Genomic DNA, 18,662 nt, shown 5'->3' on the forward strand with positions numbered 1-18,662 from the left:
CTAAAATCAAACCATCATTTCCCGTCCCAGCACACACACATTGGGAAACAAAGTTAGACTTACTTGTTTTATAGCAAATGCATTTCTAGTCTCTCCGCTACCCAAAATAAAATTTCAAAATCATTTTTAACTCCATTCTGTATCTCACATCTTATAATCACATTATTGACAAGAACTGATGACAACTTTGCCAGCACTTCTGACATTCGTCCCTCCATTTTCATTTCCTTTTCCAGTTCTTGTCTATCTTTCCCTTTGTACACCTTGCATGCAGTAACTTATTATCTGGTGTTTCTGCTTCCACACACCCACCTCAACTTCATAACAGTCTCCACTTTGTACCCGATTTCTTCATTACCTCTCTCTATCTTCTAAATAAATCCTGAAGTTAATGTTCAAGATTCTGAATTATCTAGCCTCAGTAACTTTTTCTAAACTTTGAAACAACCTTTCTTCAAGAACTTTTACCAGGCAGAGAGTTAAGAGGACATCAATCCTCTTCCTGTATCATAATCTTTAGTCAAACTGTATTTTTTCCAATATTGCATGTTCATGTTGCTCCATCATTCTTCACAATGCCTATTACTTCCATCATGAAGGTCTTTCCTCTTCCAATTTTTCATTTGAAAATATTATTCAATTTTGAAGACTCATAGCAAATTCTACCTTGTTAATGTAGTCCTGTTATCCCAGTCACAGGCAAGTCTGATCTTTGAAACCCCCATAACATTCTGAACCTCTTTGACGATGACCATTTTTTTCCACAGTTCTTTGTGTAAAAGTCTTATCTTCCCATTATTTTGTAAATTCTTTGAAGAAATGAAATGAGCTATGCATCTTTATATTCTCGTTTTGACTTAGCAGGTATTTAATAATTATGTATTGACTCACTGAATATAAATCAGCAGTTTGCATTCAGCAAATAATCACTAAAACAATTAGGACATAGTAAAGGTTTTATGGTTACAACACTTATTTATTCCTGTTCCCTCCACTTGAGAAATAATGAAGTTAATTGTGGGGAATTTTTATTCTGCTGACCCCCTTTTTAAACACTCAGGTGAAATCACCCAATTTATTAAGAGAATTCAATGCAGTGGCATTTTTTTCCACTTGGATAGAATAAGTCATGATCAACTTTAATTGATTATATTGAGTATATAGGTAGAGGGAGGCAGATAAAGACCGAAGTACAGAAACAGTTTAGGGCATCAATATGTAATAATGAGAACCCCTTCATGAGTCATCTTCTGCAGTTAAAATAAGTGCCTGAATCCTGGTGGGAAATTAAATTTCAGTCTATCCTGGCCCTCTACTGCATTGTCTCTGGCCATTCTGTCACTCTATGTGTTGCCTCACCTACAAAAATGACCTAACTCACGTGGGCTCCCAATAGGCATGTGTTGCACTATGGACACTTTATTTCTCCAGACTCTTCTACTCTGTCACTATTGTCATACAGAAAGGCATGCATGCATTCATTGTGTATGACCATAGAACAGAGCCAAGCTAACTGAATGAAGCCCTGATGCTCTGCCCCGGTAAATTTATTACTCTGTATCTGCCCTTCCTATAGGTTTGTGGATGCCTCACTTCATCTTAGCCTTTGGGCCACCACTCAAGGACTCCTGAGTTTTCGGTCCTTCCAGTCTGCTTCAATTACCTTATTTTCTTGCCAGCCACAGGTATTCCTGATTCTAAAGTAGGCTCCCATATCTAACGGTACATTATTTTTGCTAAAAAGACTTTAGATTTTATAAAAATCACTGAATTTAAAAGTACAAAATGCTGTTTGATGAGAGAGGGTCTCTTCCCTGCTCTGCCTCCTTGGTAATCAGCGTCAAGAACTGCTATGGTTGAAACCAGAAAAAGACAGCCCTGATTTTATTATTATAACAAGAACTGGCATTGGTGTAGTATCCTAAACTTTACTGAGTACTTGCACATGTACTATTTGTTTTTTTTGCCTGGAGAGCTAAAAAACAAAGTTATCTTGGACACATGTCACACATGAAGACACTATGGTTCAAGGCAACAACGCCAGGAAACGGCAGGCTCTGATTCCAAGCCCAGGTCTCCTGCAACCATGATAATTTTCACTTAATTTGCACTGGTTTATACACCATATACTCCAAATGGTAAACAGCCAACTGGTATAGCTCCATCACTACAAAATCCAAGAATGGTTTAGAGTAGCGGGGCCAGTGGAGAAAAGTAATGGTAATAATGTTAGCAGGAGTCTAAGCAAATTAACAGAATCCTGGAACAATGGGAGACCTATCTGCATGCTGAGTAATCTCATGAAGACAAAGTGAATTTGCTTCCATAATCATAAATATTAGGTATCTGATGTGGAGGTATAATTCCTAAGACTCCCAAATTTGATTTTTAGCTATGACAGCTATTTTTCAACTGTTTTTCACAAAGAGACAAGTAGGACACCTGGATTCATCCTTGGTCCCACCTAATATCTGTATATGAACAGGTGGGGGAACTCCAATCAGGTTTGAGCTCAGACCTTAATGTTATCCTGTAGTGAGCCTCTGAGAGTTAATATTGACATTGTTTCTGGACAGGGCAGAAAATGCTTTCAATATTCCGAAATTTGTTTCTAGCTGATATTTTTGAAATAAAATTGCCCAAGGAGAATTCTTTTAAAACTATGATTATAAAACTTACAACATAAAGACAGATTTTGTTGTTATTTGGCCAACATACTGTGAGGGATAGCTGTTGGGCATGTTAAATGGGAAATAATAAAATGAAATTGTTATGGAGGTGTATGTGGTAATCCATCTTCTTTTAAACCCACTCTATGCCAGTGACACTGTGGAAGATGGGGTATGAATTCAGGCATATAAATTCATGCCAAGCTAACTTCATCTCATGGCTTCATAGATTTACCTTTAGGTGAAAAAAGGGTTCAAATATTTTCATTATTTTTCCTTTTTCCCCCTTCAAGTGACAGCTAGTTTAGATATCTTTGACATCCTTTAGCAGAAGACAATCCTGTCACCATTCCTGTTTCATTTCCCACTCACTGTGTGATACTCTCTGGGACTGCACACAGCTTACAGAGTTTCTCGATCTCACAAATATTGTTACACCTTACACATGCACAGGGCCTCATTTAGAATGATGCTTTGCCATCTCTTATTCCATTTGATCCTCATACCAACTTTCACAATAGGCAGAAGAAAATATTATTATCTTCACCTGACAGATGAGCAAATTACCCTCTTGAAAAGGTATGTTACTGGCCCCAGGAAATACAACCATCACAAGAAAAAAAAAAAAAAAAGCACCCAACTTTCAGGCTACCTTTTTCTTCCTACTGCACCACACTGCCTATTTTTACTAAAAACTGTCTCAGCGACGGAAATAAAATAAGTAGAGGAGTGTAGAAATGACTTTTGGAAATTAACGTATAACTAGGGGACCAGTAAGAGGACCTATGAAAACCTGTTATCTTTGAGATTTTGAGCTCTAGATAACTATTTAGCTTTCTTTCTTTTTCAGAATAGTTTCTTATTTCAAAGAAATTTAATTTTTCTACTTCAAAACAAAGGAACATTTATTTTGGGTGGGGATGATCTATTGTTATACAGGCTAGGTATAAAATAGCTGCTCTTCCCCATAATAATCGCCTGTTTAAGGGAGATAAAAAAAAAAAGTGGCACCTGCTCTCAACTTAGATATATAGGATAAAAGAGCGTAAAGTCACCGGTGGTTTCCTGGATAGATTGAAACTACAATAAGACACGCACATAAAAAACCTTTAAAAACATTGACAAAAAGCTTATAAAATATTATGAGCTTCATTGAGTCAAATCAACTTATTTTTCCTTAAGTACCTAAACTTTTCTGTGTTTTTTCAAAGAATAAATGTCTTCTGTGCCCAAAAGACGGAATATTCTTAATTAGGTCATCCAGACCCAATAGAATAGTATGATTCCGTAGTGCATATCTCCAAATACTTTGTTATTCCAATATTTATTCTTAAGGAGAAATGCAAATAGTTAAATGCAGTGATCAAAAAGGGGGGAAGGAAGTGTGGGGGATTTGCCATAAAAGCTAACAAAATGGAGGGCTTTAGCAGTTGAATGGACCAGCCAATAGGCTTCTGGCATAAGCTAATGACTGGCAAATCTCCAATCATCCAACCAAGTACTATATTTTCTGGGGCCTGTTTGAAGTACCTATAAATGTAAATGTTCCATAGACTACATATTAAGGACATAGGGCAATTAAAATTTTTTGGCTTTAATATTTGAAGAAGGCTTCAGGGGGTAAGGATATAGAACCAATATATAGGTTATACACAAAGCAAAGGGATAGGAAGAGTACAGAAACTGAAAATAGAAATAGCTAGTTCTTTGGCTATTACCAAAAGTGAAATTTTTCAGCACTACATAATGTAGTACTATAGAAGTTTGAAGAACTAAGTTATACATGGAGGAAGAGATATTTTTCATTATACGGCATCCCCCCTATGATTAAAATAAGTACTAATTTTCACTCTACTCATAAGAAATCCCTTTTAATATGTTGGGAAATATATATAATAGTAATATTGAAATACATCTATAGACCTGGGTTCAAATTCTATTTCTAAATAACTCACTTAGCCTTTCTGAGTCTCCATTTTCTCATCTGAAATAAGAACACTAATATCTCACTCATCTAATTGTAGTTCTAACAGAAGTGCCAACACAACAGATATAAAATAATTAGTTTAAGACAGATACCCAAATGCAAAATTTACAAAGGAAATGATAAAATACTGGCTCTCAGCACATGAACCCCTCAATTGCATTAAGGACGATGACATCACTGACGTCATCATCATCAGAACCATAAAAGGGGTCAGGAATTGAGAAGAAAAAATGTCTAAGAATATTTTTTGAGATAGGTCCTACTATGCAATGTTTTCACTACCGTCTCCTAAAGGGAGACTACATTCTAGCCCTAAGCTTAGTGAGAAGGTTCTCAGATCTGGAGAACTTGCTTTGTTTCCTGTAGTTGGGGGATACAGGACTGGTGCCTGACATATTTTTTTTAAAAAAGCTTTAAATAGCCTGTGGCAGAAGGACACACATGAAAACACTGAATGGGGTGAGCTTCCAAAGCTCTCAGGGCTGGGGGAGGCAAACGATGCATGACAATTTCTCATAGGCAGACATGGGCCCCACGCGCAATAAGAGCAAGCCAGCAAGACTGCCTGGAGACAGAGTGGACTCCAGCAATCTGAGGCTGTGTGGACGGAACAGAAGGCATGACCACTCCACAGAGGCTACGGGCAGGAGGTCCCAGCTGAAGAACCTCGGATGAACCCAGGAGATCACCATGAAAAAAGGAGTGAGCTTGAGGGATCTGCCAGACCAGGAGGCCGAACATCACTTAATGTCCCTAGTCAACAAGCTATGGGAAAACAACAGCAGGAAGGACAGAGCTGAACACGACCCTTATACTGCCTGTGACTGGCCAAAGTAGCCTGCAGCCCCAATTATCAGTTTTGATTAGTTATTTATATTGGGAAATTTTTATTTTTTTTTCATTAAAGTTATTTTTCTTGATAAAAATGAATATAGAATCATTTTAAAAATAAGCTCAAACATTTCCTCTAAATGGATATATGATACAAATACCTCTACACAACACATTTTTAAGTGACGGTTTGAGGTAAAAAATACTGTAGTTTGATTGTACTCAAACATCATACTTATCTAATAATTTCACATATAAACCTTTAACACAGTTTCTGGTCTCTACGTGCTCAATAAATGACATTCATTGAGTTATAATGATGACAATAATGGAGAGAGTTTATTACAATATAGCTCTGAATAGAAAATAAAGACCAATGCCAGGCCACAAGACAATTTCTCAAAAAGACACTCAGTTTTGCATACTACCTCATCACTGTGAATGGTTTACACTTGTGACCCAAGAAAAGTACAAATAACTATGCCACAAACCATCAACTTTCTCAGAAATAGGAGGAACCATGCATGTGAAATTTATAAATGCCGAAGGTGTGCTGTGTAACAGATCCACTACATTAGTAGACCTTAAAGCGCTTGTTTAAAAAGTCCTTGACTCCAAGGGGGAAACCAGTGGTGGGAGATCTCAGCATTGCGTGTTGGGGAAAGGTGGAGAGTGATGGCAGCAGAGAAAGGAGGGGACCTCGTACAGCCTGGCTAGGAATGCTAAAAAGCAAACTTAAAAAACCTGGGAATGCCAAGCAGGCGGTCCTGTGCCAGAGTAATTACGGGAATGAGGCTGAAATATTGCCAACACCTGCCATGTGCAGGTGGTCCTCATGAGTCTCCTCTTGCTGTAAACCCTTGAGCTTCAAAGATTATACTGGTTGATCTCATGCACTGTTGGGGGAATTAAATGAGAGCCCATGTGCAAAATATTTATAATAGTGCATGGGATGTGATAAGCCCTGAGAAATGGTTAAAATACTTATTGCTATTTAAGATTACTATCATTACTATTTAGGTGAGATGTTTAATCCCCTAAGTCTTACCTTTGTTTCATCATTTGTATCATTGGCCTAAGCACAGCGACCTCAACAGTCTGTCATGAAAATTAAAGAGATGACATATGCAAATATCTTAGTCTATGCTTAGTAAAGGATGGATTCTGATGATGATGTACCTTGCCTAGACACACATGAAAGAGTGATTCTGTATCATCCAAGCTCATCTGACCCCAAAGCCCATCTCCTTAATTACAATGTTATATTGCTTCCTCCATTATCCTTAAGAAAAACTACAATAATTAATTGCAAAGGCCAAGAAAGGGCTCCTTTTAAAAGCGGACATAGAAAATCACATGAATGTGGCATTAACAAGAAAAGTCTGACTGACCTAATGAGGTTCCTTCGAAATAGCTCTGGAAGTACCCTCCAGGGAATGAAAACAGTGGGCTGGCAGCAGCATGGTGCCATTAAAAAACATGCTTTCCTACATGAATAAAGATGGCGAAATTGGCTTTGAAGCATCTCTACAGTTGTAGGAGTGATTGTCCTAAGCGCACCGAACTTTCCAGTTTATTCTAATTTTGACCCAGGGCTCAGAGGAATTGTGCAGGAGCAGGGGTAGAAGCTGTTTCCCTCTGGGTCATGGTGAAACACAGCTGAGACCACATTATTACTGAACCCAAACTAAATGGAACTGCCTGAAAATAAGTGATATTTACTTTGGGGATCAATAATGAACAATGGTAACCCTACCCAAATGTCAGCGGGGTCTTTACAGATCTACAGGAGCCTTGTTCAAATCTTTCTAATTCCACAGAGAATAAAAATCTAGCATTCCCCATCCCCATTTCTGGTGAATTCCAGGAAGCCTGTGATTCCTGCTTCTAGCTTTCATATGCCATGTGCTGCCTCTGATTCCAAATCAGCAGTCTCTGTCTACCCACAAAATAATTTTGTTCGCCCAAGTATTTATGAGATTAGATACATAAACATTTTGGTACCATGTAATGCCTAGTTTTCTACCATCTTGATGATTGCAGCCCCTACTCTCAATCTCTGCTCCAAAGTAAAGCAACCCAATCCCTTGATTTTTTTTCATAGCAGCTTATAGATCATTTTTGGTGGCTTTGATGGCTCCACATATACCCCAAGTATCTTGTACAAACAGTTCTTCAAACAAATCCAAGGCAGTCATATTGTCCCATGCTGGTTGTAGGTATGAGTATTCCAACAAAATTTACTCTCCCAAGATTTTGGTACCTGACTCCTTAACTCATGTGAGTCTTTCTTGGGTATTTTAATTGGTCAGGGGTGGAAAGCCAGATCTGGGGAAGCCAAGTTGTCAATGCTTGTGAAAGCAGAGAGAGCCAGTGTGCAGAAATGGAAAAGACTGAGGAAGTGCTCATTGGACAGCTGAGAGAAAGCAGTACACAGCTCCTGTGGAGACCAAGAAATGTAAAGATGCTGGCGTGTTGCTGACAGCGTTCCTGACTATGGCTCCAATGAGAGTCAACCTTAAACTTTCTCTCTTTTCTTTGGCTTCCTTGAACTCTATACCCTGGTTATCTCCCTCTTTTTTCACTTGAGTTAGTCTGAATGGGTTTATGCGTCTCATACCCCAAAGACCTTTGTGTAATTCTCCCTTCAGAAAAAAAAAAAAAAAAAAAAAGAGAGCGAGAGAGAGAAGTCTACGAACCACGTAAACTCCGCAGACTTACATTTTCCTTGAGTGAGAGAGACGCTGCTAAGCTTGCTTTCCCAGATGGCTCTAACATACGCAACTCTTGACCGAGAAGCTCAGCTTCTAGGAAGACAGCCATGCTTCACTCCTAGTATATCCTGACGATGGATGAGCACTGAAGACCCAGCTCTGATGAGGCTAAGATCTTCTGAGCAGTCACCTGACTCTTAAGAAATCAGCTCTAAACACCTGCAGGTGTTTTCTTCTCTATAGCATAAATACCACCAGCTTTAAGAGATTAACTTATCTAATCACTGGCCTACTGGGACGCAGTAAATTGGCACCTGTCTGAAAGGCATTTGACCACTGGGTTCAGATTTCAGGGAGCCTACACTTCCCTATGGGAGAGCTGGGAAAAGCTATCTTTCCTCCTCTCAGCTATGCCAAAAAACACAAACCAAGGCCGGTGGTGGCCAGAGCCCAGCCAGTTGTTGTGGGTGAACAGCAATTAGCAACACAGCTTTAAACACCTGTATCACCTACCCCAAAACAACTACAAATGGAAAGGGTTGGGGCCATCAAAATTGCACAAGAAAAAGCCAAGAGATGACCTACAGTTTCTATCTTGCACCCAGGCCTGGTCATAGGGACAGTTTTCTCCAGTGAGTCCATAGAAGGTCTCAGATTTCTTTTCAGGATGTTGCTCCAGGCTGTCACTAGTAGTTACCTGAGGTTAATCTGAGCAATAAAACTTGTTTTCCCTAGTCTATTATAAACAATGTTGAACTGGGAACCAAAAGACTAGATATAATACACTAACTAGCTGCCTGAGCACTTTTCTCTCATTTGTAAAAGGAGTGAGTCAGACCGCATTGTCTCCAAGACCAGTGATCCTAGTGGTGGAAAGATACATTTCAAGTAATAAAGTTGGAGGGACTGGAAAAAAAAAAAAAAAACACACAGAAAAATTATGCCTTATGTAAAAAGTATTCTAAAACAATCACAATGGGTCAAGAAGTTTTTTTTAAAACAGTTGTTGGTAGGGAATAACACGCTTAAAATGCAGTCCTGTAAACTGGCCCAAACTGGTCATGGAGAATCAGAGGGAAAAACTTCCAAGACAAATGTTAACAGTGGGTAAAATGACTGGGCACGGAAAGAGAATAATGTCTCACTAGGATAGGGGTGAGAGGGACTAAAACAAACTGACAAAAGCATTGTAGGAAAGATAACAGATTGAGACTGATTTCTGCAAAGCCTGGGAGTTCCATAGAAATATTAGGGGAGAAACAGTAGTGTCATATCTCTAATTGTCTTTCAATGCTTGTATAGGAAAAAGAGTAACAAAAATGTTGAGCCTTTTTGTACTCAGCCTGATTGTCCCTGATCCACACATGATGATTGCCTCCAAAGTGGTCTCCTCCTTCCCAAACCTCAGTCCATTCTCTGCTCTACAGCGCGTCATGAACTCCACTATTCTCCTTAAAACCCTGTAATTCTGCCCTCTCCTCACCTTCTAGCACTGCACTCAGGGCCCTTCTGAGTAAGTAAATTACCCTCCTCCATTCTCTGACAAATTATAGAGAACCTTCCAGCCTGCAGCCCCCTCCCAAGAGGTCATCTTTCAAGTTCATGTTTGAAGCCATGCAAACCTACCTCTATGTTTACAGCTACATGGCCTAAGGAAGTGAGCCTGACCAGCAGCAGTAGGGCGAAAGCCCATGAAGTTGTATGCTGGATAGGTCCACTCACTGTATTAGATAGATTATGTCTTCTGGAGAATTTGAAAGTGAGTTGAAGAGGAGAGCAGGCAGAAGTGAAAATACACAGGAACAAAAGCAACAGGTAGAAGCCATGAGGCGGAAGAAAGCAAGGGTAGGAGAAGCCAGGCCGCGGGAATGATCACAGTGGGAACAGGCACAGTAGTCAGAAGGAGGGTGGTGGATCTCGCTAAATTAGGGACCAGTGGTTACACGTAACCAAGGGAACACCTACAAGAGTTGCTCTGGAGATTCCAGTATGACTTTTAGAACAAAGTTCTTATTCCCTGCTGCCTCATGGCTCAGCAGCTGAAAGGATTTGTCTTACTTCCTAAAGGATCCTTAAAATAATCTCCCATTAACTGAAATAATGCAAGTAAATCTTTTTTCCTTACAAACTAGAAAAATTAAAATATCAATCACTCAGTCGATCTAAAAGTGATAGCCTAATCAGCAAAACAACAGGAGCCTCCTTCCATCTTCTGCTTTAAGGCTAAACTCTGAGTCAGACTCTTAAAGTTTTGTATTTGAACAAAGTATCTATCTAGTCGAGGCTAGTGAGCTATCAAATGTCATAAGGCTGAATACACAAAGCTTGGGCATGTTTAAACAGGATCAGGATTTTGGAATAGTGTCTGGATCACTGAAGTACTGCAGCAATATTGTATCAAATAGCAACCTTAATGGGTAGAAAATGAGGGCATTGGTGTTATGTTTAGGATTGGAGCATGTAGGTAGTTGAGTCAGAGACTAGTGTGAGATCCTGATGAAAAGAGCAAGAACGTTACAGGCCTAACTCAGAGATGTTGCAGGTTGGGTTCCAGACCACCGCAATAAAGCAAGTATTATCAAGTGAATCATAATCTTTTAACTGGTGGGGGCTCTTGCCTTCAATTTGTAAAAAGAAAAAAAAAAAAGCTACGTCTGTGAAATATAATAAAGCTAAGCACAATAAAACAAGGTATCCCTGCATTTATCTTCAAATTTTTTGCTTAGAGATTGAATACATTTGAAAAGAAAGTCCTCTTTGGGCTGTCTCTGATTAGAGAAACTTTTAGTGGCTTGGTAGCAAGATAATAGCAGGAGGTTGCTTTCGAGGTGGATTTAAAGAAGGATAAGAGGAAGATTTTAGAGCAGATAATGGTCTGGTAAGAAAGGAACAAACAAGGAGACAGAGGGAGAGCTCACTCAAAGTCCTCAAGATTTTGGGGTCTGAGAGGACTAACAAAGGGAAAAGCTCTGCCTGGCTGACCCAAATGTGCCCTGTAAATGAATTATTCACTTTTAAGTAGTTTTGCTTATTGGCCACCTGAGGGCACTGTATTCTTTGCACCTAGGAATCTGATCTCCGCCCCCCACCCCACCCCCCTCCACCCCTCGAATCAAGAAACTAGCCTCTACTTGCTAAAGGAAAAACAAATAATGCTTTAAAGAAAGATACCAATTTAAAATGGGGGTCAAAGATGATCCTTTCTCCCTATCTTTGTTCTTGAACTAGATTAATAAATGAGTAAGACCAACCTCAATTCAAATCCCTGGGTAACTATAAGGATTAAATAAAATAACCTGATTTAAATCTACTTAGAATTTAGTAGGGAGTCAATAAATATTAGTTCCCGCCCATGTACACATGTGTACAAACATACACATTTGCTAAATACAAGAGAAGGAATGTAAGGAGACATTGCACTGACCCTTTATCTCTCTGAAGGGGGTAAGACTCAGAAATTCCACAATGAATGCACAGCTGTGCTAGAAACTCATTCCAGACAGCAAATTTATGCTGCTCTCTTCATAGCATGTTGCAGCTTGTACATAATAGCCAGAGGGAATAGTACACAAACAGCTGGGAAATAAAGATGAAAGCAAAACTGTATCAGCAGGAAGAGACACACAACCCCCTGAGAACACAGCAGTGTCATGAAAGATAATCTGAACAAGGTCACTTCTGTAGAATTCTTTTTCTCGGCAATAGATCATTAGACTCCTCATTTCTGGTCATCTCCATCAAAGTCAAAGTGGGGATTCCTGTTCCTAGCTTTCGAATTTCTACATGAAGGGTCCTGTCTATATAATGAAACGGAGCCACAGGCAAAAGCCTGCATTATGATAAAGGAAGGCTAACTGGGATCTGGGATGGTCAAAAACAAAGAAATTCTGCTTCCTAGCACAAGTGGAGCCTGTTGAAGTTTTCTCCTTTCTGAATCCCAGATGGCAAATTTTGTGGCCACATGCTGCCCTCTAGTGTCTTTGTAAGGAATGGTAACATAAGAAATAAAAATATTGCACATAATCCTGAGGTAACCAATGTCACTTCAGCCTTGGACTCATAAAACAAAACAAACATAAAATTCTAAGAAAAAAATGAAAATCATAATTTGTAGTAAAATTAAAAAGTGAGTGAAATTTTGCCACAATATAGATATTGCATTCTTTCTGAACTCTGAAACACATGTTATCTAGCTTCGTGAGTGCTCTAAAAATACAGACAACTGTCGCTCCCTGCAAAGCACTCTTAAATGACTTCTGCCTCAGTCTGCCTCAGTCTGCCCGAAGTGGGGTCCAGAAATCTGCATTTCATAAGTTCCACCACATGACTCTGATGTGATTAAGTGGATTGACCTTACTTTAAGAAAAAATTAAGACTGTCTTAGTGACTTAAAGCAGAGTGTAGAATCAATCTGATGATTTTCTTTTAATCCTATAAGTATCCAGCTCTTAGGCAAAATATACATGAAATAAAAGCATTGACCAAGATAGATCATCTTTCATTTTTCCTGCATTTAGAGTGGTTGAATCGTACATGACTAGTACGCAAAGATAACAATACTGTTCAATTCAGCATGAAGAGCTCTATCAGACACCGTCCTATGTGAGTAAGCCTCACTAACTCCAGTGGGAAGAAGGAGAAACAACACCTCGTTGGTCTTACTCTTCCTTCAGATATCCCTTAAGCATTCCTTTCTCTGAAAATTCTCCAGTTACTCTTGGATTAGCTTCAATGCCCCAATGTGGCTCCAGGGCATCCCGTTCTTCTGTGTCCTATAAATGCCTCCTTCACTTCAGTCTTCTCCAAGGGAAAGAAAGTTTTCACTACAGGAATCCTGCTGCCCTCCTCCCTACGGTGCTCTCTCCACTTTTAACAGAGAGTCAGTGCTCAGTAAATGCTCGTCATCTGACCAGTGCCTACAATGACACGCAGCCCAAGGTGGTGATGATGAGAGCTAGGAGGGGTCATGCTCCAGGACCATGCTCACCCCTCAAGCTCTCTCTAGCCCAAGACACATATGGCAGAAGGGTTTCTTTGGGGTTATTGCTGCCATCGGATCACATATCCAATTTACAAACCCACAGTTTGGCTTTTAATTTTAATTTTAGGAATTTGCTCTCACTTTTGGCATAGTTTGATAAATCTGTAAAGACAACTAACTTTACGAGGTAAAAGTCATTAGCATAGAATCTCTTCATTCACCTGAAAAAGTCACCTCAAATTTAATTTTTTTTTTGAAAACACAAATGCACTCAGTTAAATCTCAGTACCTAATACCTCACTATTATATAATATGCTGTTTTCAATTCATAGTTTGAGTATTACTAATCATGGATAAAGCCTTTCTTACATTCAAGTTATAAAATACTTAATAGTTTAATAAAAGTCAGCTGAGGACTTCTTAGATTTGCAAAGAAATAATTCTATACCATAACCTCTCATTACATCCACTTTAATGAACAATAAACACATATTTCCTACTCAGGAGACAGTGCCCTGATTGTCCAATGATATATTACACACTGCCTTGCACTGCTTTTATGTACCCTCAGTGCGTAGGCCTGTACGTGTCACATACTTCAGCCATCTATGAACTGCTTCTTTTCCAGCCACCTTAGTCTCTGCATAGTGTTCACAGTTTCTGGTGAAGGTCACTTATGCTTACTGAGGTCTCTCTCTATGCAAATAACACAACATTTTGCTTTAACTCTGGTGGCTTGGCCAGTACACTGAACGTCACTGCGCAAAACAGGGGCACCCACAGAGCAGGAAAAGAAAACACTCCACTCACTTCAATTGGACAAGACTGAGTAAGAGGTTTAGCCTGTTAAACAGTGTGTCCTTTGAATTCCATTTTACTTTTTGAGCTAAACTATAAGATTTGGGGGCATAAACAGGATGTCTTTGACGTTAACAACAGGCCCACTCTGAAAGAAGGGAGACAACCACTGCTGCACATTTTAGGTGTTGAACAAATATAGTTCCAGGACTGTAAATAAATTCTGCCATTACAGAAAGTGGAACGCTTTTCTTTCTTCTTTCACATTATTTAGAAAGGGAATTTTTCTCTAGAAAGAGTTCTGTTGGATTTTCTCTTTCCAGTTCCCTAACTCCCCCATATATTTACTTTTTGAATCAAAGAGGAAGAGCCCATCCAAATAAATGAACAGCTCTTACAAAAAAAATATGACCACAGTGATCCCTGTAGAGCTATGTAATGCATCAGGATAGAGCAGAAGGAGCAATGAAGGGAATATGTGTCAGAACTGGGGCCATGTTTTGCTCTACTGTGGCAGCTGATTCATCTGTGGACAAGTCATTCCAAGCTCAGACTGTCCAATATGTGTCGTAGTGTTAAATGAGATGCGATATATGAATATGTTATTAGTGATTCGCAAAGACCCATTCAAAAACAAACGTTATTTTCTTCTATTATTGACATATTTTCTAAGCATTTTGTCTTGATCGCTTAAGAAATCAACTATCAATAAGGAAAGAAAATGTCTGCTAAGACTTTCTTAGAAGCAGGTAAAAGAAACATTCCCCCTGGCATATAGGAGAGAGGAGGGGAGGATTCCCAGAGGTAAAAGGCAGACTCAGAGCCGTGTTGGTCAGAAGGTCTGTAGGTATCTAAGAAGCCTCGCCAAGGAAAGAAAACTAATAAGCTCCCAAGGAAACTCCTTAAGTATCTAGTTATCTTGACTCCAAATCGATTGAAAACTGTTGAGACTAAAGAAATGCAAACGCCTGCTTTTCTTTATAATATCAAAACTAAGAATACTCTTTTTCCTGCTCTTTAAAATTTAATCATGCATGTACTCTTAGGTGTTGCAGTTTTTGAACTGTTATTAAAAATGCATGTTTCTGACACACTAAAGGGGCAACAGAGGTTTGTGTGTTGTATTATTAACTATGTGTAGGAAATAAAATTCTGGTCAGTTTTTGCAGAAGGCACATGTGCGCGCGCGCGCACACACACACACACACACACACACACACACACAGCAGAGGATTTGCCAGGTAAGTAGAGACCATGTGAGTTCATGCCTGCTGTTCTGCCTCTGTGCACTTACTCTTGAGGTCCAAGTTCCTGGCTCCTGCAGTGATTTGCGTTGTGATTTTCGTGTCAATTTTTACAGTGTGGAGATTGCTGGTGTCCCTTGATATCATCACATTGTGCCACTGATTGTCATTGAGAGGTTTATTTGAGCTCCCTTTGATGAGGTTAGCACCATTTCCCAAATCAAACACGTAATGTAAGTACCTGGGAAAAAAGGAAAAGTGGGAAAGTGAATTTTTGATGCAGTCAAACTAGATATTACAATTGTGTAAGTTGTTTTTTTTTTTTTTTTTTTCAGGTGGCTCCATACTGACTAGAAGTCATAAGAGTGAATTGTATAGAACCTCAGCTAACAAGAAAGTAAGAAACACTATTCGGTGTCATCAGGGAGAATTACTCTTTTTTTTTTTTTTCGGTTTCAGTACGGGAAATACTGAAAATTAAAGTTTTTAAATCATGGCCTACACTTTATTTATGACTTTGGAAGGTAAGTATCTTGCACTACTCATTCCCCATATTCACTCACCACTCCCTCCATTCTTTGCAAAGTACATTGAACTGGCAATTTTTCTCGGCTTTTCTCATCTGCTTTTCTTTCCATTTTGGATGCCTGTTTCTGTATGGGGAATGTGCACTCATCCTTTAAGATTCAGCTCAAATATCCACTCCCTGTCTAATACATTCCCTAATTTCTCTAAAGACTCTCTTGAGCCTCTGCACAAGATCATCTTAGGAAACTTTTCATGGTGCTTCTGTTCTGGTTATGTGTAAACCTATATTCCCTAGGATTGTATGTTTGCATACATGTGTCCTGGGGTTGATGAAATCTGATATACGCATTAGGTGGCAAGAAAAAAAATATGAAGCTATAGATATTTGTGCCTAGCACACTATCTAGCCCACTGTAAATATGTGGTAATCATCACTGAGTGAATGAATACCCAAATGAATTAAAGTACACCAAATTTTTAACACAGTTTCAAGAAAATTTCACAAAAATATTCTTTCTAAATTCTTCGAGGAACTCTGACATAGAATTAAGTTTGAATTAAATGAGATTTTGTGGAATTGAAAGAATCTGATTACTTTAATTAGTTATTTAACAGCACACATTAGCCTACAAATCTGTAGAAAAAAAATCTGGGGGTAGAATTATAGGATGCATTGTAAGGCAATCCATATTTGAAGCATAAGATTCATGGAACACCTAGCATAAATTAGAACTTAATGTTATTTATATTTCACATATGGAAATGTAGGTTAAAAGACTATATTGAACCCCTATTAACTTTATAAGATACTTAAGTAATTTAAACAAATGCATTATTTGCACCCCACCCCACCACCCCTGCCCACTAACTTTCAAGTCAAGTCATTACATTTTGTTTAATGTGTATTTTTGAAAATTGAGGTTCATTTTTCCAAAGTTTTACTTGTCATTGAAGTGACATATACTCACCCTTTAACTAATTCAACCACAATAAAGTCATTTCCATCCCCACTGTTATAAAGAATTAGTCCATCTAGGGATGTTGTCTTAAACTGGAAAAAAAGATGCATAGAAGTGTAGGCTTGCAATGTAGCTAAGGCAACATAGCTCGATTTGGTCTTGAAGGTGACAGGGTCTGCTATGATATTCCTGAAGCCAAATCTGGCATTAAGCTCACAGTAATCTATGTCGCCATTTTTACACAAGTCAATGTATGCCATTCCATTAAAAGTCAGGCTCTGAAGGTGTCCAATGAAGTTGGAGGGGACAGAAGACAGATATCGTCGTTCTGTAATGATGCCAGTCTCTATGTTATGAAACTCCAGCCTTGTATGATCCCCTGCCATTTGACCTAAAAAGAAGGATAATATATTATTTTTGGTATGTGAAAGGCACTTCCAACTTTAGATTTCTGTAACAACATCACATTTTAAGATACAAGAACCCAAATACCACCTGGATATTCAGCTCCATACAGTAAAAACACAAAAGTAATGGAGAAAAGTGAAGCCAGATTACATAGCACAACTTTCTTAAATCAGGTTTTAATCTCTGTCCAGATTTTGGTCTTAACAAAATTCATCGTCATCAAAAAAATAGGAACAATGTAAGGAAGAAAGGAAGATTAAGCAGGAGACAAAGAGAAAGAGGTAAAGGAGAGGGAAAAAGAAAAAAGAGAAGGGAGGGAAAGAAGGAATTATGGGAGGAAGGGAGAGAGGGAGGAAGGGAGGAAGGAAGAAAGGAAGGAAGGAAGGAAGGAAGGAAGGAAGGAAGGAAGGAAAGAAGGAAGGAAGGCAGGCAGGCAGGCAGGCAGGCAGAAAAAGGGATTGGGGAAATGACTGTCCTAAATCATCCCAGTAAAAAGTGATATATCCCAGTTTTATGGTTAAGTGACGTTTTGCTTTATAAAAAATGTTCTTCAGGGAAAAAAAAAAATGACTATATTTTCTTATACCCAACAGAAATAATGAAGAGCTGCTGACTATTCTTCCAATAGTCTTCCAACCACTTTAGAATTTCAGTTGATCTCTGGACCTATGCCATTTTCCTTGCACTTATGTTTTGGATAACTAAACTGAGCATAACGTACCAATTCAAGGCATGCCCAATTTTGAGAATACAAGTGAAATCCGTCCACTTTACTACAGGTCATAATCTTCTTTAAACACACTAGCATGAACTTGGTTGCAGATTTATTTAGTGATTCCCTCTTCAACTCAGCCCCCATCCCTCTCCATCCTGCCATATTTCTCTGTCAACCCCGATAATGCCATCTAGTCCCATTTTACTTCTAGAGTGATAATAAGATAAATAAAAAAAGGTGTGAACTTGTTTTTTAAAACAAAACATAAAGTACTTTACCATTGCTAGTGATTCACTCTTAGCACCTTGTTCTTATCTAATTAAACTATCATTCGCTTTCTTCTAAAACTCTAAAAGATCATTTAAATTGTAATCGAGTTCTTCCATGTGTTAGTTTCACTACTCGACTTGGCATAACTGGGAAATCTACCAAATTTTCCCTATCGTATTATCCATTATAGTGATGAAAATATTAATTAGTGCCAATCTCAGTATAAGCCCCTGAGAAAATGCACTGGACCTCTTTCCCAGGTGTAATGAAGACTGAACAGTCAGTCATCTATGTGGGCTTCCTTCAACCAGATTGCCAGATTTCCATCTCATGAATCAATATAGTAGAATATTAGATGGCATTTTAAGGAAATGTCTAAGTAAGATACAAAAGGCATACTTATTGTTGTGCAAGAAAAATCGTCTACATACTTAATTGACTTTGATGCTTATAAACTCATTGGTGTAAAGAATTCTCTTCTAAGCTGGACTTAACTCTACTTAATTTTCACATCTGCTTACTAGTCCTAGATCCTGGTAATAGCTATACTATCACCCT

General features: G+C 38.7%; 1 protein-coding gene across 30 annotated transcripts in view; it reads right to left on the reverse strand.

The window, feature by feature from the left end:
- The window catches only part of NRXN1 (neurexin 1), a 1,005,516-nt gene that overhangs the window by 497,185 nt on the left and 489,669 nt on the right, over positions 1-18,662 (reverse strand). For all 30 annotated transcript variants that reach the window (XM_036224890.1, XM_036224889.1, XM_036224888.1 and 27 more), the window contains 2 exons: positions 16,721-17,102; positions 15,275-15,465 (listed from right to left, as the gene is read on the reverse strand). In XM_036224890.1, the coding sequence (XP_036080783.1) occupies positions 15,275-15,465; positions 16,721-17,102 (573 nt within the window). The remainder of the gene's footprint in view (positions 1-15,274; positions 15,466-16,720; positions 17,103-18,662) is intronic.

The sequence above is a fragment of the Rousettus aegyptiacus genome, unplaced genomic scaffold (genome assembly GCF_014176215.1).
Source record: "Rousettus aegyptiacus isolate mRouAeg1 unplaced genomic scaffold, mRouAeg1.p scaffold_m13_p_7, whole genome shotgun sequence".
Classification (NCBI taxonomy): domain Eukaryota; kingdom Metazoa; phylum Chordata; class Mammalia; order Chiroptera; family Pteropodidae; genus Rousettus; species Rousettus aegyptiacus.